Raw genomic sequence first — 24,422 nt, 5'->3', positions numbered from 1 at the left:
ACCCGGTCAGGTCAGGGCTGAAGGTGGCCCCGCAGCTGGCCACAGGGAGAACAGCATTACCTGAGCAGTGAGAGCTGAAGCAGCAGAGGGGCCTCCGCTGCAGCTGTAGTCAGCGGTGCACCCAGTGCAGGAAGGAAGCGCAGCGGGAACCCTCCCTGCTCCTGCTACCTCCCTCTCCCGGGGAAGGGAGCCGTGAGGAAGGCCAGGGGATCAGCCCGGCAGAGAGGGAATCACACAGCCCCTGAGAAGGGAGATGCAGGACGCTGGTGGGGGCATCCAGGGCAGAGGTCACCTTGGAAGAGTCTGGAGGCTTCTCCTGAGTGGGAAGCAGCCCCGCGTCACCGTCCCCTCCCCCACCATCCCCTCCCCCACCTGGGCCCTGCGGGCAGCAGCCCACTCGTCACAGAACTCTGAGGTTGATACTGGTATTACCCCAATTTACAGATGGGGAAGCTAAGGTTCAGAAAAGTAAAGACAGACCAACAAAAGCTTGCCTAAGGGCACAGGGCAGAATCAGGATTCAAATCAAGGGGCCTGTTGCCAAAGCAGGCATTAGCAAACCACTAAACTTTACTGTCACATCTCCATAAGGCTGGTGGGCACCTGCCCCAGGACTGGGTGCCCTTGACCAGGGAGCAGGCAGCAAATAATTCCTGAGTTGAATGGAGCACAGTTAGTCAACCTACAGTCAGAGGTTGGGGAGGGAAAAGGGGAGGCACTGGGCAGCCGCCAGTTCGAATCCCGCCCCTGCACTGATTAGTTGTGGGACCCTGAGCAGCCAATCTCACCTCCCCCAACCTCAGTTTCCTCATCTGTAAAATGGGGTCAATGCTGACCTTGCAGGGTCGTTGAGGAGGTAAGATGAGATTATGTTGGCTTCCTTTCCCCTTCCTCAGCCCCACCCCCAGGTCGGGAGGATGGGGGAAGTGGACTCTCCTGAGGGACCATCTTCTCAGAGGGACTGGCCCACTCTTACTGTCTCTTCTCCAGATCCAGGCCGGGAAGTGCGTCAGGATGATCGGCCCTGTCTAACCTCCGTCCTGCCTGCCGCCCACCTGACTCCAGGGCCCTCCTTCCCGCTCACTCGTTTCCTTCTTCGGATGCAGTTTAGTTCCCGCATCCCTCCCTCAGCGTCCTCGTCGCTCGCCTGGGTGCCCCACAGACCTCGCAGGACACTCCCAGTTCTGGCCACAAGGTGGCGCGTGGCGGCTGCAGGACCCGGGCAGGGGGCAGGGGGCGGGGCTTGGAAGGAGAGCTCAGGCGCCCTTCTGACCTCGGAGCTCATTGTAAAAACGTGGGTGTTTGTGCCTGTGTATCCAGAGACCCAGGGGGCTGTGGGAGCCTCGTGGTCCTCCTGTTCTCCGCTTGGGGCTGCCTGGATCTCTGAGAAGCAGAATAAAGAGAACTTGCACTGCTGCTTAAATTCATTATCACCCCCATGTTACAGATGAGGAAAGTGAGGCCCAGAAAAGGGATTCACGTGCTGGGGTCACTCCCTAGTCAGTGGTGGAGCTGGGCTCAAACCTGGATCTATTCAGCTGATGAGACTGTGCTTTTCCCAACAGAGTGGCGAGGGGCCGCCATGTGGAGGGGGACGGGCTCCTCATATATGTGAGAGGCAGGGAATTAAAGGTGATTTGGGAGTGTGGGGAGCTCCAGAAACCAAGGAGCAACTCCTACCCCAGAAGGACCAAGACTGGAGGGTGGAGATGGAGCAGGGATGTGGACAAGGGGTCCACCCAGGCCTTTGGTGTCCTCTCTGAGCACTTCCCCAGCATTGGAGAACCAGCACCGCTGCCTATGCCCTGTGTGACGCCCACTCTTCCCTTCCTGGAACTTCCATGGGCCACTGCCCATCCCTCGAGCTCAGCCTGGAGCTCCATCAATTTACTCAGTTCTGTCTCTCCAGACTGTGCCCTCGAGGTGTCAGGGACACATCCAGAGCCCAGCATAGGGCCTGGGTGGCCTGAGTCCATGGCCTGAGTCACTGAATTGGGCCAAACAGGGGTGAGTTGGCAGGGGCCAGTTGCTCATTTCAGGAAGTCCTTTCAGCAAGGGGATTCTCCTTTCACTGGAGCTGAGGGCGGTGGAAGAACGGGCTGGTTTTTGATGTTGTAGTGCCTTTGAGATGACCTAGATTCCTGGGTCCAGGTCCCCGCGAGAACTCCTCCTCTCCACCCAAACAACATTCCCCTCTCCAGCCTGGAGCAAGCAAACATCAAGAGCAGCAGGAGACTGTAAGGTTAGACAACAAGAAGGACTTCCCAGCCCGTGTAGAGGGAAAGCTTGCTGCTTAGTTAGAGCTGCCAGTTCTGTAGAATGGGCTGCCTTGGATTGTTAGGAGGTTTTTGGAGTTGTAAACAGCAAAGGCGAAGATCTAGGCCAAAGGGGAGAAATAGAAAAGACTCAGTTTGGCGGCTGAAGGGATGGTGAGGGTCGGGGGAGCCGGGGGCCTCATCCTGAGGGCGGAGGTGAGAGGGGCTGTGTGTGGCAGTGTGGGGCCCATGGGAGTGAAGAGGTGGGGTGGGACCGAGGGACATGGAGGTGGGGAGCGGCCAGGAGCTCGTGGTGGATTGAACGTGGGGAGTGGGGAGGGAGGCGTCAGCTGCAGGGGGTGCTGGAGGGGTGTTGGGGGGAGGCGGGATGCCTTCTCAGGTGGGCAGCCCTGGGAGGGAGCAGGCTGGGAGGAACAAGCTGAGTGGGAGGGGCTGGGGCTTCCAGCAGAGAGGAGGTGGGAGGGGAGCTCGGGCTGGGCCGGGGAGGGAGGCCTGGGCTAAGAGAAGATGGGGGTGGGCAGGGTGGGATCACGGAGGACTTGGGAGTAGCTGGTATCATCTGGTGAGAAGAACAGCCCCCAGAACAGAAATGTCTCTGAGGAGGCTGCGGCAGCAGGACCTGAGAGGTGGGAGGAAAAGGGGGGGGACGTCTGGAGGGGGAGAAGGGTGGGCCCTTAGACAAGGTCAGACCCATGGGGGCCCCCGAGGCCTCATCTGGAGTCTGGAGCCCTGGGCTCGGGGAGCGGGCTGGGTCAGACCCCTCCTCTAGGCCCTACTCAAGGTGGACCCGCCTGCGAGGGCGGGGGAGGGGGAGGGGAGGGGGAGGGAGGGGGAGGGGCAGGCGGGAGGGGCCGGGCCTCTGTCCACGGCATTAGTGCTGGTTGGAGGGAGACGGGGGTGTGGAGCCAGCCAGGCCGCCCGTTCCCACAGCCGCCGAGCAAAGCGCTGCCATGGCGCTGGCCCGGCCTGGGACCCGGGACCCCAGGCCCCCGGCCCCTCTCCTGCTGCTGCTGCTCGGGGGCTCTGCCCTCGCCCTCCCGGCCGGTGAGTTGGGGGCCGAGCCTTGGGGGACCCAGGGCTGGGTCTGTCCACAAAGCAGCACCCCCGGCCGTGGGGCGTCCGTGTGGGTGCCGGGCCCGACTGCAGGGTGCAGGGGGGTGTGCAGCTGGGGGCCACTGGAGCTCGCGTGGTCACGGGGGACTTCGTGGGGGGATCGCCACCGGCCGGGGTCCGGGTAAGGGGTGGGCCGTGTGTCTTGGAGGGGTGTTGGGCTGGGCTGTTCTGGCCTGTGAGGCCCGAGTCTGGGGGCTCTCATGTGAGTTGTGCACAGGTTATGGGCTGTGGGCGCGTCTAAGCTGTGAGGCGGGGCAGCTGTCCCGCGCGAGCCAGGGGTTATGTCTGAGGCTCTGTGCGTGTGGTGGGCTATATCCCAGCGCGAGTTGCGGGGTGCAAGTTACTGAGTGGGTTGAACTGTATCCTTGCTCTCGACACGGGGACGTGGGGTGGGGGCAGCAGACCCCAGCCCAGTGGATCGGGGTGGAGAAGAGGGAAGGAGACCCAGGGCTTCTGCCTGCATCCCCTCCGTTTGGTGATCGCCCTGCTTGCACTGCGGGGCTGAGGGTGCTCTGGCGTCCCTGGGGAGTGGCTGGGCATCTGGGAACACATGTGTCCACCGCTGCCCCCTCCCCGCTCCCCCGAGTTCCCAGATCAAGCTGAAAGGGCTTCGTGAAGCCAGACCCCGTTCACCAAGAGGCTTTTGCTTTTGTCCAAGTGGATTCACGTGTGCGCCGGCCTGGAATTCCTCCTGGGGGGTCTGGGGATGCTTTGTCTTGGTCACTATAGCTACAGGGCCAGGCCTGGGAAGTCCTGTGCAGGAGGGCGGCCTGGGCTCCGCTGCAGCGGGGGAGCCCCCACCTCCTCACAGTCCCAGGATGTGGGTCCAACCCTCTCAGGCCCCTCCCTGGGGCCTTCCTCAGCCTCTCGCAGGGCCCGGCTCACAAAACCTTCGTCTCCTCTCCTCTCCTCTCCACAGGGCCCTTGCGGAGGATGAGGCCCCTGTTTTGCAAGGGAGGAAACTGAGGTTCAGAGAAGGATGGGGGCTTACAAGCTGGGCCCCTGAGGCAAATCGAAGAGGAGCTGGGGGCCTGCTCTCTGCACAAGGGGCATGAAATCCTGGCCTGTCCCCTACCGTACAGTGCACACACACAGGCACGTGCACGCACAGATCGCACAAATGCACCTGCACACACACACGTGCACTGCCCCCACACCAGCACAGTGGTGTGGCATGTACAAGGGCACACAGAGGCACGTGTAGACCCGCCACACATGCACTCGAGCACACACACCCACCTGTACGTGACACATGCACACAGGTGTGCACTCACACTCAGATGTACCTTCACATGAACCTTGTGGCAAAGTGAACACTAAGTAGATGGATGCTACCGAAGGGAGTGGACGCTGATATACACACTCACCTGCATGCAGCCCTGCTGGGATTCCCAGGACCAGCCTTTCCCCCTGCAATTTTGGCACAGGGGGCCCCCTCCCTGGGGATCGCCGAAAGCTGGGGTGCGGTGCTATGGGCATGAACATTTCTGGATGCCAGGACCCAAGGCCTGACTGCCAGGAGGAGACGGGCCGGGGATGATGTCACTTGAAAAGTAATTTCCATTCCAGAGGGGATGGGGGTTCTGGATGCCCTGGGCCCCTGGCTCTGCTGCCCACCCTTGCCAGGCCCTGAGCGGGGCCCTCCCTCCTGGGCCTACTCTGCCACAAAGGCGGGCTGGTTGCTAGGAGAGCGCCAAGCATCTTGGAGCACAATGGGGCACATCGGGGCTCTCACATCCTTCCCGGCTGCCTGCACACCAGGGAGCCCAGCTGACAAAGGGGCAGCAAGTCCAGCCCCCAAGTCCGGCCCCTCTTCCAGCCAGAGCTGGGTGGGGGCTTGCAGGACCGAGGCAGGGAGCAGGGAGCCACACACAAATGCTCTAACGTCAGGATTTGTTGGATAGTCAGTGTTTGCCCCAAGTAAAGATCTGTTGGCAAGTGAATAAATAATACCATCAGCCTGTACGTGCTGCTGCAGGACTAACATGATTGAATTTAATTCTCACAACAGCCCTATGAAGTCGACTCTGATACCCCCAGCTTACAGAGGAGGAAAGCGAGGCCCAGAGAGGGTCAGTAACTTACCCAGAGTCACAGCTTGTGTGTGGCAGGGCCAGGATTTCACAGGCGCCTATGGGACTAGTCTATGTAAAGTCACATCTCCTCTCTGTGCTTCTGTCTAAGGGGGGCAAACCAGCCCACTCTGAGGGCTGCTACAAGAATCCGATAAGAAAATGCAGCAGTTCTCCAACTTAGGTTTGGCATGGAATCCCGTTTCAAAGGAAATTTTAGAAAGGAGCCGGAAGCCACTAATAGTTAAAAGTGGCCTGCTGGGGTGGCAGGCCTGGGAACCCATCTGCCCGGTCTCACCCCCATTCCAGCAAGTGCCTCCATGGCCCCAGCCCTCTGAGACCATGGTCTGGAAACATTGGAATTTGCCAACGGCAGGCAAAGGGTAGGCAGTGGATCCGCGACAGCTATTGTGGGGATTACCAAAATTATGTCTTTTAACCTCAGGTGATAAACATTTTTGTAAAAGACTATTCCAAACTCTGCTGCCTTATTAGAGGCATTTAGCCCTTTCCCGACGGCTCTGTCTCCGCTGCGCTGCAGTGTTATTCAGTCCTACCCTTGGGGCCTCGTGCTATTAGATGGGCAGTTTTTTCCCTATGCCAGAAGCACATCTTATGGGATCTTGGGTGGCTTCTCAGATATATTCTCTTTTTTGCCTTGTCAAGATGAGAAGCTTTACAAAACCCACCCTCAGCAAACACTTCTCATCAGTCGTTGGCAGTTCTCATTAGGCCTGTTACAAGTGCAAATAAAGTAGGAGTAACTAGGCACGGAGTGAAGCCGGAAGCACCGTGCAATTGCTAGCAGCTGGATTCTGGATAGGCAGGGAAGACTGCCTGCTCTGCCCAGGCTGATATTGGAACCTTCACTCTCAGGCAAGCCTTCCGAGACTCTTTCAGTGCCTGGGGGAGGCTGGGCTAGAATGCTCTAAAATGACAATACATGGGCGGCAATTTAGAGTTTGCAAAGTGGGAATTTCACATGCATTGGGAGATGTGGACTTCATAGAAGTCTGGAAATGATCTGCTTCTTAGTTTTTTGAGGAATGATCCTGGGCAAGTTTATCAACCTGAGTTAGAGAAACAGTTTTCTTACTGGCACCCACCTTTTCCAGTTTGAATCAAACACAGTAATGTAATAATAGACGCAAGATGTGTAGCACAGCTACACGTGCACTCACGAAATGGTTCCTGTTATTATAATCCTGTCCTTTCCATGAAGAAAATCCTCTTCCCGGAGGTGGGTTCAGGGCCTTCCCAGGGCAGGGCAGCAGGTCCAAGGGGAGGGGCGGGTGTCCGTTAATCCTTCCCCCCGCCAGGTCGTCCCAGGCAGCCTGAGAGGTCAGGAGGGATTTGTAAAGATAAGCATAGGCCCCTCGTCACCCTGGCAACAGGCCACGCCCCTCCAGCCAGGCTGGGAAGGCCCCTTCTCCATCCCGCCATCCTCACCTCTCCTCCCCTCAGCCCTGGGCTAGCCAGGCCTCCTGGGCTCGCTCCCTGGAAGCAGAGAGCCCAAGGTCAGTGCTTGTTCCCAGGCCTCAACGTGCAAAGGAGTCCCCTCCCCAGGGAGCATGTTGCAATGCAGATTCTTGGGCCCCAGGCCCAAGTGTTCTGCATCTCTGGGTCTGGAGTGGGGCCCAGGAATCCGTATTCTTTATATAGGCCCTGGGGTGATTCTGGAACCCCCAGAGCGGAGGCTCTGGAGCAGTGAGACCTGGGTTTGGATTCCAGCCCCTCCTAGGGAACTGTGAAGTCGCTTATCTCTGAGCCTCACTTTCCTCAACTGTAAAAAATGAATGATAGCACTATCCACCCACTAAGGTAACTGTAAAGACACAGATTACACAAGAGAGATGGCTGTGCCTCACATGCAGGCTTCTGGCACCACTGCAGGCCTCCTAGGGCAGACAGCTCCCTCCCTCTCTGCCTGCAGGAACTCCTTCCTCCAGTGGGGCTGGGCTTGGCCTCCTGGGGCTCCGTCATACAGGGTCATGGGCCACCTGCTCCCACAGTGATGAAGCACCTTCCCCTGTCCCCACAGGTGCTGCCTCCTCAGCCTGCTCTGAATCAGGGGCAAAGCTCCAGACTGGGGTGGGGTCCCTTGGGTCACACAGATGAGGGGTGGCGCTTGCCGGGATTAAATGAAGGGCCTGTTGGCATAGGACCCAACAGCCAGGGCCCTTCAAGTGGGAGCTATGACCACTGTGCTGCTCCTCCTGAGTGTGCTGGGTCCAGGGACCCTGACTGTAATGGCCAGAGCCCTCCCTGAAGGCTCGCTGGTGCCAGGGCTTCACTCACGTTCCCTCAGTGGCCCCTCACAACACTCACAAGGCGGGCACTGTTCACACCCCAGATACAAGCCGGGTCTGATGCCCAAAGCTGTGTCCTTTCCCAAGGAAGCCTGATCCACTCACCCCCATCAGAGCATCTCCCCGTCCCAATCACACCATCTTCCCACCCCCATCAAACTATTTAGCCCTGGTGGACCAGGCTCTATACTGATCCGCCACCATGGCTCAGGGTGGGAAGAAGAAAGACAAGCTGCCCATAAGCCCCTCAGAGAGGCCCAGATGGCCCCTGCCCTCACTGATGAGACCAGGCTTGGGGGAGCGGAGCTGTGGGCAGAGAGGGTCTGTGGAGCCCAGAGCCCTAGAAGGTCATCTTGGCCTGACAGTGTTTCAGACCCCCTGTCCCCTTGCCACACACCTGGCCCTGGGTGGGTGCTTGCCCCTACCCACTCTTGGTGAGGATCTTGGAGAGCAAGCCCATGTTGAGCTGTACCAGGTGCTTTGGAAGCTGGGCTGTGGGGCTGACAGCTGGGTTCTCTCCCTGGGTCCATTGGTCAGTCGGTACCTCTGTCTCCCTGTCCCCCATCCTGCTTGGCCCTGGCTGGCAAGGGTGGGGGCTGGCTGGTGGACAGCCCTGCCTGGTGGAATGTGGATGACGCCTGAGAGGCTGTCGAGCCTTATCTGGGGGTCTTCGCTGGGTGGGGGAGGGGAGGCACAGGGCCCGAAGCTGTTCCGGGGCCTGGTTAGTGTCTGGATGACAACCTGGGTGGGGGATGGGCGCCTCCTGGAGCCCCAGGTCTGTCCGAGGTGCCTCCTTCGTGCCTCCTTCTCGCGGGCGGTTCCCGTTCCTCCATCACTTACTGAGTTCCTACCCCGAGTGGGCACTTGACTGCCGTCCCTGAGGCTCTCAATCCTTCCATATCCTACGAGGCACGTACTATTATCAACCCTCTTCAGATTGGGGAACGAAGGCTCAGTAGTAGAAATGACTTGCCCAAGGTCTCATAGCTTATTGGCGGAGTGGGGATTTGAACCCAGGGCTGTTTGACTTCAAAGCTTCAAAAGTTCTTACACCAGCATGACACTGACAGGCTCTTAGCAAGGAAGGGTGGGGGGTGGCGGGCTACAGATCAGGAGATGACCCTCTAAGTGAGGGAGCTCTGCCTTGAGGAGATGTCGCAGTGGCTGGAGCCAGGAGTTCAGTCAGCTCATCTCAATACCTGCCCTGAACCCTGTGACCTCGGCCAGTCTGGCCACTCGCACTTGCTGATGGCGGTGGATACAGTGAGGGCCAGGGATCCTCTGAGAAGTTCCCAGGCCAGCAGAGCCAGGAGGGGAGGAGGGGTGGAGGGGGGAGAGGGGCCTTTGAAGTCCTCCATCTCCAGTTTCACGCAGGGATGGAGTTACCAGACCCCCAGCAGGAGCAGTGGAGTGGGTGGGCAGTGGGAGGAGACACCCTCCCGGGAGGGAGCAGGCCGGGGATCCCCTCCCCAGGTGGGGCTGGAGCACACGGACAGACCCTGAGGGCTAAGCCAGCACTAACTTGCTGTGTGACCTCAGGCAAGAGCCCTCACTTTCACCCTGGAGCCTGGATCCGCTCTCTTGTAAAATGGGCCTGACAGGGCCTGCTTCCGAGGGGCACTGCGGGGATGCACTGACACCGTGGAGCGAAAAGCTCACAGGGTGAGTGGGCATCTGCTCACTAATCCTGCCTGGGGAGCCAGGCATCCCGGGTCCTATTTCCCTGCTATGGAGGCACCCCTGAAACCATTCCCAGTTCTGGGTGCAGATGCGTGCAACCTGCTGGGACCTGGTGTGTAGACCCCCTGGCGCTCCCTCCATCCTCCCGAGTACTGAGGGAGCCCTGCTGCTCTCTGACTCTGGGATCTGGGGATGGGCCTGGGTGTGGGGAGGGGAGTGTCCTGGTAGCCGATGTCCACCCTGCCCAGCCAGTTTCCTCTCTCTACAGGAATGGCGCCTTTGGACCCCCCAGGTGCCTGTGCCTCAGACCCATGTGCTCCAGGGACCGAGTGCCAGGCTACAGAGAATGGTGGCTATACCTGTGGACCCCTGGAGCCCCGGGGCTGTGCCAGTCAGCCATGCCACCACGGCGCTCTGTGTGTGCCCCAGGCTCCAGACCCCAGTGGCTTCCGCTGCTACTGCGTGCCCGGATTCCAGGGCCCACGCTGTGAGCTGGACATCGATGAGTGTGCGTCCCGGCCCTGCCACCACGGGGCCACCTGCCACAACCTGGCCGATCGCTACGAGTGCCATTGCCCCCTCGGCTACGCAGGTAATGGCCCCAGCTGTTCCCGGAGGTGTGTGTAATGTCCACCCCATCAGCGACTCAGAGTTGTCAAATGACGAATTCAGCTTTGACCTTAGCAGAGAGACACCCCCCAGGCATCCTGGCAGCTCTAGGGTGTACCCTCTCTTGGTCATGCTGCGGAGTTAATGCTTCTCGGGCTAACCTGGCAGCTCTGGATGAGAGTGCGATGACTGAGTGCTGGCACGGTGCCTGGCACACTACAGACACTGGACAAATGTTATTTCAGTCCCTTGTAGGGCTCAGGCAGTGCTGGTAGCGGAGACACCCCTCAGGCATCTCTGGGACTAGAGTGCAGATATGCCTGGCTTGGCTTTCACCAGGACACATCTAGACAGTACTTGTAACATCGACTCACTGCAGGCCCGTCAGGCTGTAGCACAGGCATCCTCTGGTGGCTCGTCTGAGGGTTCCAGAGCACGACACCCGGGTATGGTTCAGGTCGTCACGTGGACCGTCTCCCCTGGGGGCGGGAGCCCCCAGAGTTCCTGCATAGAGACACTGGTGGTCTTGCTCAAACTGTAACGTAGATGTACCCCTAGGGATCTCTGCTGTCTTGAGGGGGACGGTTCCCTCCTCCAGAGTATGGCCCTGTCCCAGTCCCATCCACCCTCCAAGGCGAGAGCATCCTGGAGCAACTGCCTGGAAGTCAGGAAGGAGGGCGCAGCTAGGGACAGGTCTGGGAGCGAGGCTAGGTCTAGGGCAGCTGGGAGCCTGCAGTGTGGACGCTCCAGGTTCTATTCAACCCTGAATTCAGATGACTCTCTCTGAGGGCAGAGGGCAGTTTGAGGTCACCTCAGAGTAAGAGGTACACTTGGGGGCTGGGCTCTGGGAGAGGGGGCATACAGTGGAGAGATGGATCTCAGCACACAGATGAAAATGAACTTTGGAAACGGGTTCCATGTACCTTTCTCATCATTTGAGAGTTCAGGTGTCTGGATAGATTAGTTGTGGATGCGTGAGTAGGTCATGTAAAGGCCTCTGTGTCTGCCAGTATCCACGGGTGTCTGGGATCCCTGAATGCGTTTGTGGGAAAGTCTGTGTGTGGGTGCCAGCAGGTGTGTGCGTGCCCAGATGTGCGGTGCTCAGACACTTTGGGTAATGCTTTCTGGGTGAGTTGTGGATGTGAGTGGGGGCAGCGTCCGCTGTGATTCATTTCCTCCTCCTTCCCTTCCCAGCCAGGCGGGGGAGGTTGGGATTCCAGGCAGCCTGGGCCTGGCTCCCCCTGGCACAGAGGGTGGGAGTGGGGCTGGGTCACAGGAAGGAGGGCCCCTGTTTTGTGCTCACTGAGCCAGGAAGGGGGGAAGGTTCCAGCTGGAGCCAGCTGGGTCCCCAGCCCCCCACGACCAATCCCACTTAGGGGGCAGAGGCAGGGCCACTGGAGTGTACAATGACAAACGGGCTCCACGATGAGCTCAGGCAGTACATTTCCAAACCCTGAGATCCTCCATCTCCCTTCATCTCCACAGCCCCTCCCCTGAGAGCCTCCCAACTGCCTTGGTTTTATCCAGGACTGAGAGGGTCCCCAAGACACAGGACTTCCAGTTGTAAAAGCAAGACAGTGCAGGGAAAGCCTGAAGGAGTTGGCTACCTTGGTCCAGCATCTCCCACCGGGTATGCCCCTCCTTGCTGGGGTCCCTCCTTACACCCTCCACGAAAAGCCAGCAGAGCGAAATGTAGAGAGGACTATATATCAGCCGCTTAAAACTTTTAGGATAAGCTCGGATTGTGTTACTTGGCCCCCAAGGCCTGACACTCCCCACTCCTGCCCCACCTCCTTCACTCTCCCCTTTGCTCCCCGACCCTCCACATGCCCCTGCCCTAGGGCATCATGCCCCTGCCCCAAGCAGGTCTTCTCCAATAGTCTCTCTGAGAGACCTACAGTCTCTCTGGAATCCAACTGCTCACACAGCCCCCTATCCTAGTCTAGCGAATGCCCCCTCAATCCTTCAAGTCTCTTCTTCCAAGAAGCCTTCCCTGACTCTCAATTCCCCAGGCTAAGACCCTGCCTCTTGCTGTCACAGGATCTAGCACGTACCCACTGTTGAGCTTATCAAAAGTAAAAATCAGCCCTCATTTACGTAATATTGACCTAATCCCCGTCTCCTGGGCTAGACTGGTATGAGCTCAAGGGGGCAGGGATGTCTGTGTTGTTTCAACCCCACTGTTATTGCTGGCGCAAGAAACACCTGCTCTGGATGAATGGAACAGCGGATTCTCTCTTTGGATCCTGACGCTCCGCTTCTGGTCAGTCTGGAGCACGTTTCGGGTCAGCCTGGCTCGGCCTCATTCGCTCTCCCTCTGGGCGGCCATCTCTTTGTCTCTCTCGGTCCCTGTCCAGGCGTGACCTGCGAGGCGGAGGTGGACGAGTGTGCTTCGGCGCCCTGCCTGCACGGGGGCTCATGCCTGGATGGCTTGGGCTCCTACCGCTGCGTGTGCGCGCCGGGCTTCGGGGGTGCCAGCTGCCAGCTGGACCTGGACGAGTGCCAGAGCCAGCCGTGCGTGCACGGGGGCGTATGCCACGACCTGGTCAACGGGTGAGCGGGCGGCCGGGTGCCCTCAAGCGGTGAGGCTGCGCGGTGGGCGGCGGGGCGGGGGCCGCGATGGAGACGGGGAGCTGGAGGTTCGGGCGCGTGCTCAGCTCCGGTCGCGCGCCCCCCTGCAGGTTCCGGTGCGACTGCGCGGACACGGGCTACGAGGGCGCGCGCTGCGAGCAGGAGGTGCTGGAGTGCGCGTCGGCGCCCTGCGCGCACAACGCGTCCTGCCTCGAGGGCCTCGGGAGCTTCCGCTGCCTCTGCTGGCCAGGTGTGTGTGCGCGTGCGCGAGAGCGTGTGCGCGTGCGCGCTCGCACGCCTAGCGGGGCGGGGGCGCAGGCTGAGGAGGACTGCCCTGGGACAACCTGGCGGTGCGCACACAACCTGAGTGGACTAAGCCCAGTGTGTGCCTGTGCCTGCAACTCCTCTGAGCCTCAGTTTCCTGATCTGCTAAACAGGGCTAATCACAGCACCTGCTCCTGGGCTGTTCCGAGGAGAGTAAAAAGGCGTAGCGCCCATCAGGCCTTGGTACAGGGCCCCGCACGTGCAGACTGCTCAGTAATGCTAGTAATCATAGCCACATGATGCTGATGCTGGTGAAGGCTGCACTGGTCATTCCTACCCCCTCAGTGTGTCCCTCCCTCGGAATATCCGTGATCATATTCTGAGCTGTTGTCCCCGCCTGGCCCTGGGCTGGCCTGGCAGCAGTGGAGGGGTGCTGCTTGGTGACCCCCTGTGACCTGACGCCCACCTGTGTGTGTCCCCAGGCTACAGCGGCGAGCGGTGCGAGGTGGATGAGGATGAATGTGCGGTGGGCCCCTGTCAGCACGGGGGTCAGTGCCTGCAGCGCTCCGACCCAGCCCTCTATGGGGGCATCCAGGCCGCCTTCCCAGGTGCCTTCAGCTTCCGCCATGCCGCTGGCTTCCTGTGCCGCTGCCCTCCGGGCTTTGAGGGTGAGCCCCCTTCCAGGGAAGCAGGTCTGTAGTGTCCAGATGCGCGGGAGGGATGCCGAAGCTGGGTTCAAGCACCTCTCTCTGGCCTCAGTCTCCCTAGCTATAAAACGGGCCCTTTCCAGTCCCAGTCTGGCTCCGAGGGAGCTGTGGGAACCACAGCTGGGCTTCTTGCAGGGGACGACTGCGGTGTGGACGTGGACGAGTGTGCCTCACGGCCATGCCTCAGTGGAGGCCTCTGCCAGGACCTGCCCAATGGCTTCCAGTGCCACTGTTCAGATGGCTACACAGGTGCCTGGGGTGCGGTGGGCACTGGGGCAGGGCAAGGTCAGAGTCGGTGGACCTGGGGCAAGAAGGTTCCTTCTGGCTGATGTTTGGAGGCTGGATTGATGGGGTCAAGGACATTAGGGAGGAGGTGGGTGTGGTGGCCAGGTGACAGGTAAGAGGGCTGAGCTGGGACCTGGGCTTTGGAGGTGGGAGTGAGGGGAAAACATTCTGGAGTGGAGGTTGAGAAATATGTATGAGGGGCACGCTACAGGCCCTGAGGGTTTTTCCAGGTGTGAGTGGGAGGTGGCAGGGATGCCGGCCGAGTTTCTGCCCTGGGTGACATTGGGTAGAGGATGGTGAGTTCAGCCTTGTCCATACTGAGTCTGAGTGTCTGTGGAGCACCTACAGGGAGGAGCCTGGGTGGGGGCTGGTGATCTGGGGTCTGTGGCCCAGGAGAGGGGCCTGAGACTGGGGGTCCTGCAGCTGGAGTCTCAGGCAGCCAAGGTTATCCAGGAGAAAGTGTGGAGTGTTGGGCAGAGAGAGCCCTAGACACCTGACATCAAAGGGCTGAGCAGAGGCCGAGGGGACTGCAGGGAGGACAGGGCAGTTCGGCCAGGACAGAGGAGGTAAAAACGGTGGGGGTGTGTGTGAGGTGGGGGTGTGTGTGAGGTGGGGGTGTGTGTGGTGGAGGTGGAGGGAGTGTGGTGGGGGGGTGGGGGGGTGTGGTGGGGGGGTGTGTGGTGGAGGGAGGGGTGTGGTGGAGGGAGGGGTGTGGTGGGTGTGTGTGTGTGTGTGTGGTGGATTATGGGGGGAGTGTGGTGGACGGCGGGGGCTGTTACGGAAAGCTGCAGGCAGTGTCTGGAGAAGGATGAGCTTGACCTTTGGAGAGCTGGGGCGTGCTGGACAGGAGCTGGGCCTGCAGAAAGCCTCTCCCTGACTTGGGTACAGAGGATGCGGAGACACACAGACACTCTTCCCTGTGGATACCGATGAACCCGAGGACCTCCTCACACAGCACGGAGTGTCCCTGCCCCCTCTGGAATGCCTGTGACGCTTCCCCCACACCCGCCCGCATTCCTGCTCCGACAAGCTGCCTCCTCTCCCTGGCACCGCTCCTGGGCACAGGCTCCCCTGCCTGGGGGAAGGAGGTGGTGATCACCACCGTCCCTTCCACTCTCACCCCCCAAAGGTGCTGGGGGCTCAGCATCCCATTTCTGGGTGGCCAAAACCTCTGGGCACCCGGAAAACCCATCTCCTGCCCCCATGGGCTGAGGTTCCTTGAGTCCTTGCCCACTCCCAGGCACAGTGCCCCAGAAACAGTGGCCTCGTGGGTGCCTGGCACACACTGGGCCCACTGCAGCATGCCCTGCGTCTGAAGAGTATTCTCTGCATTGTTTTCCTCCTCACCAAAGCCCCACGAGGTAGGGTTCTAAATCCCCATCTTACAGATGAAGCCATAGAGGCTTTAGAGAGGGCACGTCATCCCCCCAGGTTAGCAGGAGCCCAGCTCCTCCCCAGGCTGAGCTCAGCTGATGGGTGGCAGGGAGGTCAGACCTCTGAGGTCAAGGACCTGGAGGGGGAGCCCCGGCTGTGGGGCTGGTCCGCCCCCATCCTCCCCTGGGGTTGTGCTGGGTGTGGGGGAGGCCAGTGCCTGGCATTCCTGGGCCAGCTCTGAAGGAGGCGCTGGCCAGGCGGGGAGCTCTGCTCTCCAGCCTCGGTGCCTGCCCACCACTCTCAGCCTGTCTGTGGGGAAAGGCAATGGGGCTGCGGGCTCTGCGGACCTTCCTGTGGGTGTTGTGGCTCCTGGCAGGTATGCAGGGCTGGGGCCTTGGGCAGGGGGAGGTGGGACTGGCCGTCCCCAGAAGGAGGCGGTGGTGTTTGTAGGCTGACTGGGGCCAGGATTCAAATCCTGGCGGCTTCTCTGGGCTTGGGTTCCCCTGGCTGGGTTACGTGGGCAGGGCTGGCCTCAGTGGTCTTGTGGAGGCTCTGGCTGAGCAGGGGTCGGGCTGTAGCCTCTTGACCCACGCTGGGGCCAGAGCACCTGGCATGGGAGCCCCTGGAGGGGAGGGTGACCTCACAGCCAGTGCCAGGGCCCTAGGGTAGAGGGACAGGGGTGGGGGGTGTTAGAACCAGGGGCTACTCGAGTGCCACAGATGCATCCATCCATCCCCACTCCCTCCATTTCATCTCTCTGTCCACAAAGGCCATACCAAGTCCTTTGCTGGGTACCAATGACATATCCAGGCCCCTGGAGGAGATCTCAGCTGAGTAAACAGATATTTTCAATACTGGGTTCTGGGGAGCTGTGCCTGGGAGTGGGCAAGGAGTTGGGAGTCAGAGAAAGCCTCCTAGGGTACTGGCCATTTGAATTTGGGCTTTGCTGGATGAGTCGGAGTTTGAAAGGCAGGGTTAGGGAGAACGAGGCATTCCAGAGAGAGCAATATGAGCAAAGCCCCCGAGGCAGGACTTCCCAGGAAATGTTTGGAGGAACAGGCAGCTCAGGGTTTGCAGGGAGCAGGGTTGAGATATGAACTCCTGGTAGGACCCAGGCCACGAGCAATCTCGAATGCCAGGGTGAGTGATTGGACCTTAAGTAGCAGAGGAACCTGACCAGGTGATGCTTTTAGAAAGAGATCTCTGGCTACTTGTAGAGATGGATGATGGAGGCTGGTGAACTAGAGGACACTAGACTATGGCCTAGAGAGCTGGTGAGGCAGGGGAGGCGAGGTGGGAGGAAAGGGGGCATTGGAGAGTATTTAGGGGATTGAATCGACTCACAAGATATGGTAAAGGAAGGAGTACCTTGGATTCCAGCCTCTGGGGACTTCAGGGGACCTTGAGAAACCCTTTGGAAATTGGGAATGGGTTTGGTTGATAGATGCTGAGGTCCCCATCCCAAGAGGCAGCTACACTCTGGGTCAAGACTGTGGTTCTGGCCTTGGGTGCTGAGCCTTGCCCTGGTCTCTCCTGAAGGCCTGACATGTCAGGAAGATGTGGACGAATGCCTGTCGGAGCCCTGCCTCCATGGCGGGACCTGCGAAGACACTGTGGCGGGCTACGTCTGTTGGTGCCCAGAGGCCTGGGGTGGACGTGACTGTTCTGTGCAGCTCACTGGCTGCCAAGGCCACACTTGTCCACTGGCTGCCACCTGCATCCCCACCTTCCAGTCAGGGGTCCACAGTTATGCTTGCCGCTGCCCACCTGGTACCCAAGGACCTTTCTGTGGCCAGAATACCACCTTCTCCGTTGTGGCTGGGAACCCTGTGCGGGCTTCGGTGCCAGCTGGTGGCTCCCTGAGTCTGGCACTGAGGTTTCGTACTACGATACCTGCTGGTGCCTTGGCCACTCGCTCTGATACTCAGGGCAGCTTGGAGCTGGCACTGGTGGAGGCCACGCTTCAGGCCACATTCTGGAGCCACGGCAACAATGTGTGCATCCTGAGGCTGCTGGACCTGCCCCTAAATGATGGCCACTGGCACCGAGTGGAGGTGATGCTCCGCCTTGGGGTCCTGGAGATGCGGCTCTGGCACGAGGGCTGCCCTGCCCACCTCTGTGTGGCCTCCAGTCCTGTGGCCCCGCCTCCTACGGCTTCCCCGGCCCCGACGCCTGCTGGGTTCTGCTCCACGCAGCTGGGTGGCGTGGCCTTTACGGGCTGCCTCCAGGACGTGCATGTGGACAGGCACCTCCTGCTGCCTGAGGATCTCAGCGAGAACGTCGTCCTGGGCTGCGGGCGCCAGGAGCAGTGTCACCCTCCGCCTTGTGCCCACGCAGGGGTCTGCGTGGACCTGTGGACTCACTTCCGTTGTGACTGCCCCCGGCCCTATAGCGGTCCCACATGTGCTGATGGTGAGGAACGAGCCAGGTGGGCCCCAGGGCAGGGGCTGTGCCTGCCCCCAGCCCACAGGCCTCACGCCCGGCACCCTCTCCCCCTGCAGAGGTTCCTGCTGCCACCTTTGGCTTGGGGGGCACCCTGAGCTCTGCCTCCTTCCTGCTCGACCAGCCGCCAGGCCCCAACCTCACCATGTCCTTCCTCCTCCGCACGCGGGAACGTGCTGGCCTTCTGCTCCAACTTGCCAACGATTCAGTAGCTGGCCTGACAGTGTTCCTGCGCGAGGGCCAGATCTGGGCTGAGGTGCTGGGCAGTCCTGCCCTGGTGCTTCCCGGGCGCTGGGATGATGGGCTCCGCCACCTGGTGACGCTCAGCTTTGGGCCTGATCAGCTGCAGGGCTTGGGGCAGCAGGTGCACGTGGGCGGGAGGCTCCTCCCTGCGGACGCCCAGCCCTGGGGTGGGCCCTTCCGAGGCTGCATTCAGGACCTGCGACTCAACAGCCTCCACCTCCCCTTCTTTCCACCGCTGCTGGAGAACTCCAGCCTGCCCAGTATGCCGGGCAGCAGGCAGTCCTGGAACCTCACCATGGGCTGTGTCTCCGAGGACACGTGCAGTGTGAGTGCCACGGGGAAAGGGTGGGTCCTTTTTCCGGGGTCCACCCTGCTTCGCTGGGGGTTAGCATGTCCTTCTACTGGTCAGGTCGGCACCAGGAGGTGGAGTGCCCGCCCAAGGTCCCAGTGCTGGAGAGACACAGAGCAGGGTTCACTTTCATCTCCTCTCTGGCCAGCTGCTCTGGCCCTCTGGTAGTCCCTATACCTCTCCTCGCAGTCCTAATCTGAGACAGACACCCTGACCCAGGCAGAGGGCTGCCCAAACCTTTCTGTGGGAGTTGCTTGGGGCACAGGGACACCCAGGTTCATGAACAAAGCACCAGCTCTAGGATTGGAACAGCCTGGGTGTGAACTCTGGCTCCTCTATTTACTGGCTAGGTGACTCAGCAAGTGGTTTCTCCTCTCTGAGCCTCAGTTTCCTCATCTGTAAAATGGGAACGCTAGTTACTTTTCTATTTGTTTGTGAGGAGGTAATGTATCTGTACTAGGTGCTCAATGAAGAAGCACTGCAAGGATGGTTATGGTGGGGAGATGCTAGCCCCAGGCCTGAGCCAGTCCCTGCCCTGATTCTCCTGCAGCCTCAGCCCTGTCTCAATGGTGGGACTTGCCTTGTCTCCTGGAATGACTTCCACTGCACCTGCCCTGCTAACTTCACTGGGCCCACATGTGCCCAGCAGCTGTGGTGTCCTGGCCAGCCCTGTCTCCCGCCTGCCACCTGTGAGGAGGTCCCTGATGGCTTTGTCTGTGAGTGCCTGCCCTGGAAAGCCCACATGCTGGGTGCTGGACACCTAAGCTGGGTTTGATCCCACCCCTGCTTTCAGGACTCAGAGACAGTGGACCAGGATGCCAACAGCCCCAGCCCAGTGTGGTTGGGCCACTGCATCCAGAAGGACAGGCTTTTTGGAGGAAGAGAGCACTTGCTAGGTTTTCAAGGGCAAATAAGACTCTGACCGGGCACAGGGAAGGACATTTCAGGAAGGGGGCAAAGCATGTGCAAAGGCATGAGGTTTATAAGAACTAAAACACAAGTAGAGGTATCAGCGTTGCTAGGGTCCTTGAATGCTAGGCCAGGCAGCTTGGGACTTCTTGCCAAGGGCAATGGGGAGCCATGGGAGGACCAGCAGAAGGCCATGATCAGCAGTTTTAAAAGATGACTGTGTTATAATATTAAAATGATTGCAATGAAGAGTGAGCCACAGTGATGACACAGGGCCACTTCACTAAGGAGAGAAGCAGGCAGATTTTCCAAGGTGTTATTGTTGCCTGGTCTGTGACCTGGAGGGCAGGGTGGGCTCAGTAGGGTAGGTCTCCCCAGCCCGGAGCTGGTTCTTTGTAGGTAGAGAGTTATGAGGTGGCGGGGGGGGGGGGGACAGTTCCTGGGATTAGATGATAGGTGGGTGGGCGTGCCCCCGCCCCCAGACCGCGGGGGTGTGGGGAGCGGGGTCGGCAGACTGGTCCCCGCATCACCCAAGTGTGCCTGGGCTGGGCTGGGTACCGATAGACCTTCCTCCGACGCTCTCTCTCCCTGCAGGTGTGGCTGAGGCCACGTTCCGCGAGGGACCCCCGGCGGAATTCAGCGGGCACAACGCGTCATCCGGGCGCGCGCTCAGCGGCCTCTCTCTGGCCTTCCGCACGCGGGACCCCGAGGCCGGGCTGTTGCGCGCCGCGGACACCCCCGACACCGTCTGGCTGGCCGTGCGCAACGGCTCGCTGGCGGCCGGCGTGCGCAGTGGCCCCGGCCTGCCCGGCGCGGTGCTGCCAGCGCCCGGGCCGCGCGTGGCTGACGGCGCCTGGCACCGCGTGCGCCTGGCCATGGAACGCCCCGCGGCCTCCGCGTCGCGGTGGCTGATGTGGCTGGACGGCGCGGCGACGCCCGTGGCGCTGCGGGGCCTGGCCGGCGACCTGGACTTTCTGCGCGGCCCGGGCGGCGCGCGCGTCCTGCTGGCCGAGAACTTCACGGGCTGCCTGGGCCGCGTGGCGCTCGGCGGCCTCCCGCTGCCCCTTGCAGGCCCGCGGCCCGACGCGGCCCCCGGCTCCCGGGAGCCCTTCTCGGCCTGGCCCGGCGCGCCGGTTCCGCGCCTCGGCTGCCTCGGTGCGCCCGTGTGTGTCCCCTCGCCCTGCCTGAACGGCGGCGTCTGCCGCGACCTCTTCGACGCCTTCGCCTGCGCCTGCGGCCTGGGCTGGGAGGGTCCGCGCTGCGAGGCCCGCGCCGACCCGTGTCGCTCAGCGCCCTGTGCCCGCGGCCGCTGCCACGCGCGCCCAGACGGCCGCTTCGAGTGCCGCTGCCCGCCTGGCTTCGCGGGCCCGCGCTGCCGGTGCGCACGGCCAGCCGGGGGCGGCCTGGGTCCGAGGGGTCCGGCGGTTACGGGGCAGGGGTGGGGACCCCGGGGGCGGGGGGTGGGGCAGATTAGTCCGGAAGCCCGGGTGCGGATGCGCTGGTTCCGTGGGCCAGCCACGTCCCTTCTCTGAGCCACCGCGCTGTTATCTGTAACTTGGGAACAACAGCTCCCTAGAGTTGCCAGAAAAAATACGGGACACCCGGGTAAATTTGAATTTGAGCTAAACAACGCTGTCGCCTGGGAGTCGGGGTGGGGGAACCCCGAGCTAGTGTCGGAAGAAAACCTAGAGGCTCTCCTGCCGAGCTGCCCACCACGGATGCCCTCCTTCGTCAGTCCCGTGGGACAGGGGCAGGCAGAGATGGTCCGAGTCTTGGCCGCTTCCCTTATTCAGTCTGGCTATGACTCCCCACTCCTTTTGGAGCCAAGCTTACGGAGTAGTATCTGGCAGAGGCCTGAATCCCCCTCTCTACGCAAAGAATGTCAGGCCCAAGCTCTGTGTCTAGGAGGCAGCTCTTGCCCCGGGAGACTACTTACATTTCATCAGCTCCTCGGAGGACTCAGCCTCGAAGGGTTCAGCCCGATGTTGTACGCCTTGGTGGGGGTAGGGCTGGAGCCGCAGAGTGGCAGCCCTATGTCCCACCCCTTCCACCCTAGAAACGGCTTCCATGACTGACGGCAGGGTCTCCAGGAGGTGGCTCTGAATTCCTTGAATGACAATGCAGAGGCTCTGGTCACCTCAGTGACCCACGGGCGTGGGGGTGGGCCAGGTCCTAGGTGTCCTGTCCCTAGGCCAGCCTCTGTGCTTTCTCCTCAGGTTGCCTGTCCTGCCAGAGGAGTGCAGCCTGAATGTCACCTGCCTCAGTGGTGGCCCGTGTGAGGGTGGGCCCCAGGGTGCCAACTGCAGCTGCCAGGAGAGCTTTGCTGGCCAGAGGTGGGTCTGGGGTCCAGGGGCCTGGGAGGTGGGCTGGTGAGTGTGGAGAGTTGGGCAGGGCGGGCCTCTGGATCCCCTCCAGCCAGGGCAGGTGGAGTGGGGTACGGATCCTTGCTCACCTTCTCAGCCCTCACTGTCGTCACAGTGCCAGACAGTACACCTCTCTTGCTTGAATTCTTTCCCTCTGGGGCTTCCAAGACCATCCTGTGTTATGCAGACACCTGCTGGGAAGTAGTTGCCTGGTGGTGTTTCTTAGAGCTCTGTGCTCAGCCCACCTCCCACTCCTCCACCTGGGGAGACTGTAAAAATGCAGGTTCTTGGCCCACTCCAGACAGTCAGCACCCCTGGGCAGGTGTCTGTACACAGGCTCCCCCTGTGCTTCTGGTGGAGTGACAGTCATTCTGTCGTGAATGCTGGGGTGAAGGGGCGTGGTAGCTGATGGAGATCACATTCAGCTTCAGTCACCTGGCAGGGCCCAGCCAGGGAGAGGCAGCGCTGGGGACAGTGGATGAATGAGCATTGATGCCAGTGTGTGCAGGGGGTGGGGGAGGGGTTGAGGAAGTAAAGGAGCTGGGGGAACAAGAGGCAGCCTGGGAGGGAGCAGCTTTCTCAGCCCCACCCATGTCCCTGCCTCCCAGGTGTCAGATCCCCTGTGAAGCCAACCCCTGCTTGAATGGTGGCACCTGCCGGACAGCTGGTGGGGTATATGAATGTATCTGCAGTGCAGGCTTCTCAGGCCAGTTCTGCGAAGTGGTGGTGAGTGATGCCCGAGGGGGTGGGTGCCCTGTTTTGGACTTTGGTGAGATGATGTCACGGGGGAGCGAATACAGCACCTGTGGAGCTGTTCCTGGGCCAGGCCTGTCACTGGGTGGTGGGGAGCAGGGAAAGGAGACTCAGGCCGCTTCCACACACCCGCACAGGAGGGCCCCCAGCATCCCTCTGGGGGCTGCAGGGAAACAGCTGGGCTTTGCCAAGTCTGATCTGGGCCAGGATTCAGGGCCCACAGGATCTTGGAATTCTGGGATTTACGTTGGTGAATACGAGAGCCTGTAATCTCTGGTGGTTTCTGAGCCAGGATTCTAGAGTAGGAAGATGTGGGGAGCCTGGGATTCTGAGCCAGAGAAGGCTTGGGAAGGCTTGGCTGCCGTGAAGGCAGCCCCTGACCCCAGGGAAGCTCAGCTGAGGAGGGGTCCAAATAGATGGGGGCCAGCAGGAAGCTTGAGCTTGAACCTCCCTCTGGCCCCCTCCCCACTAAGGGGCAGAACAGACTCTGCAGGCCCAGCGGGAAGTGAGCCCAGAGTGGGAGCAGCAGCGAGGGACGAAGCCTGGGGAGGAGCCTTGATCTCCACAGGCTTCTGGCGGCCTGGGTCATAAACCCCAAATCTCTCTGCTTCTGGGGAATGTTTCCTTTCAAGTTGAACTTTACAGCCTCTGGCATCCCCCCCCCGCCCCCCTCCTCCTAGGGAGGAAATGGCTTTACAGCTCCTCCTGAAGTGCCCAGGGCCAGAGCCTGGGGAGGGCCCACATTCAGGGCTGGGATGAATTTTTCTCTACAGCCTTGGGCACCTTCTTCAGGGCTGGGGGCTGAGACTTGGGGCCCAGGTCACAGTGGGCTGAGAAGTCTCATGGGACAGAGGGAGGGCCGGTGAATCTGAGGCCCTGGGCCTCTGCCCCCTGCAAGTCAGTGATTCTGGAGCTTCAGAACTCCAGGTCTGTCTGTAGAATCTTTGATGGGGGCAGCGGGCCCGCCCTGGTGGATTCTGAACTCGCCAGCAGCCAGGTCAGCCTGCTGCAGCTCATGCCCTGCACGGGCCCCCTGGCTGGCGAGCCTCTCCTGCTACTGCCTGAGATGCCTCCCACTTGGGGGTTGAGCATGGTCTCCACAGACACTTGAAAACCCAGACTGCCCTTTGGGTTCGGGAGGGATCAAGTCCCATCACTTCAGATTGGGTGTTTATTGAGAGAGGCAGGGTGGCAGGGCTGGGCACTGAGGCCCACCTTGGCCAGTTGAAGGAAGGACCTTCGGCTGGAATTCGAGACTGAAGAATGGTGGTGTGAGCTGGGCATGGGCGTGGCGTTGGGGGCGGACAGAGGGCAGTGCCAGTCCCGGCTTGACCCCCACTAGTCATGTGTCTGGGGGGATCTGGGCAGAGCCTCTGTTTTCTCCTCTAATATTTATCGAGTGCCTACTGAGCAGGCTCTGCTGTGCGCTTTGGGATACACGGGTAAACAAGAGAAGCCAAAGATTCCTGTCCTCACGGAAGAAGGGGGTGTCCTCGCTCGCACTTCCTCAGATCACTGTAGGGTTTACATGAAATCCCACACACGGTGCTGAGCTCCTAGTAGGCATTCAATAAATGTTTTCTCTCCTCCTAGCCAGAACCCCTTTGTTGTACAGGAATCCCCTTGCGGTGCCTCTAATAGGTAGCTCCCAGGCACTTGCTTGCATACCTCTGGGGCCAGGTCTCTCACTACCTCCCAGGGACGCCTCCGCCCAGCGATGCTTTTTCCTCTCCTCTGAAGGAACTGGGTCTCCCCGCCTCCATGGTCTTAGGCGTGTTATTGCATCTCTTCCAGAAGGGCCTATCGCTGCCGCTGCCGTTCCCGCTGCTGGAGGTGGCAGTGCCTGCGGCCTGCGCCTGCCTCCTCCTCCTCCTCTTGGGGCTCCTCTCAGGGATCCTGGCGGCCAGAAAGCGCCGCCAGTCAGAGGGCACCTACAGCCCGAGCCAGCAGGAGGTGGCCGGAGCCCGGCTGGAGATGGACAGCGTCCTCAAGGTGCCACCTGAGGAGAGACTCATCTAGGCCCACCTGGCTGTGGCTCCAGCACCTGTGAGGTCCTCAGCTTCTACCTGGAGACCGAAGGAGGCCACTTTCGGGAGCCTTCCG

General features: G+C 60.7%; 1 protein-coding gene across 1 annotated transcript; it reads left to right on the top strand.

The window, feature by feature from the left end:
* Positions 1 to 3,226: 3,226 nt before the first annotated feature.
* On the top strand, positions 3,227 to 24,418 carry CRB2 (crumbs cell polarity complex component 2; the record flags this gene model as incomplete). Its single annotated transcript, XM_082622525.1, has 13 exons — positions 3,227 to 3,320; positions 9,719 to 10,042; positions 12,417 to 12,612; positions 12,741 to 12,880; positions 13,377 to 13,562; positions 13,737 to 13,850; positions 16,800 to 17,672; positions 17,762 to 18,270; positions 18,845 to 19,010; positions 19,798 to 20,581; positions 21,420 to 21,536; positions 22,175 to 22,292; positions 24,114 to 24,418. The coding sequence occupies 13 exons, from the start codon at positions 3,227 to 3,229 to the stop codon at positions 24,336 to 24,338; spliced, it is 3,846 nt and encodes a 1,281-aa protein (XP_082478651.1). The 3' UTR covers positions 24,339 to 24,418.
* Between the last annotated feature and the right edge of the window lie 4 nt (positions 24,419 to 24,422).

The sequence above is a fragment of the Mesoplodon mirus genome, assembly GCF_964341445.2.
Source record: "Mesoplodon mirus genome assembly, chromosome: 1".
NCBI lineage: Eukaryota > Metazoa > Chordata > Mammalia > Artiodactyla > Ziphiidae > Mesoplodon > Mesoplodon mirus.
The sequence above is the reverse complement of the archived record's forward strand: the minus strand, read 5'-3'. Positions and strand labels throughout refer to the sequence as shown.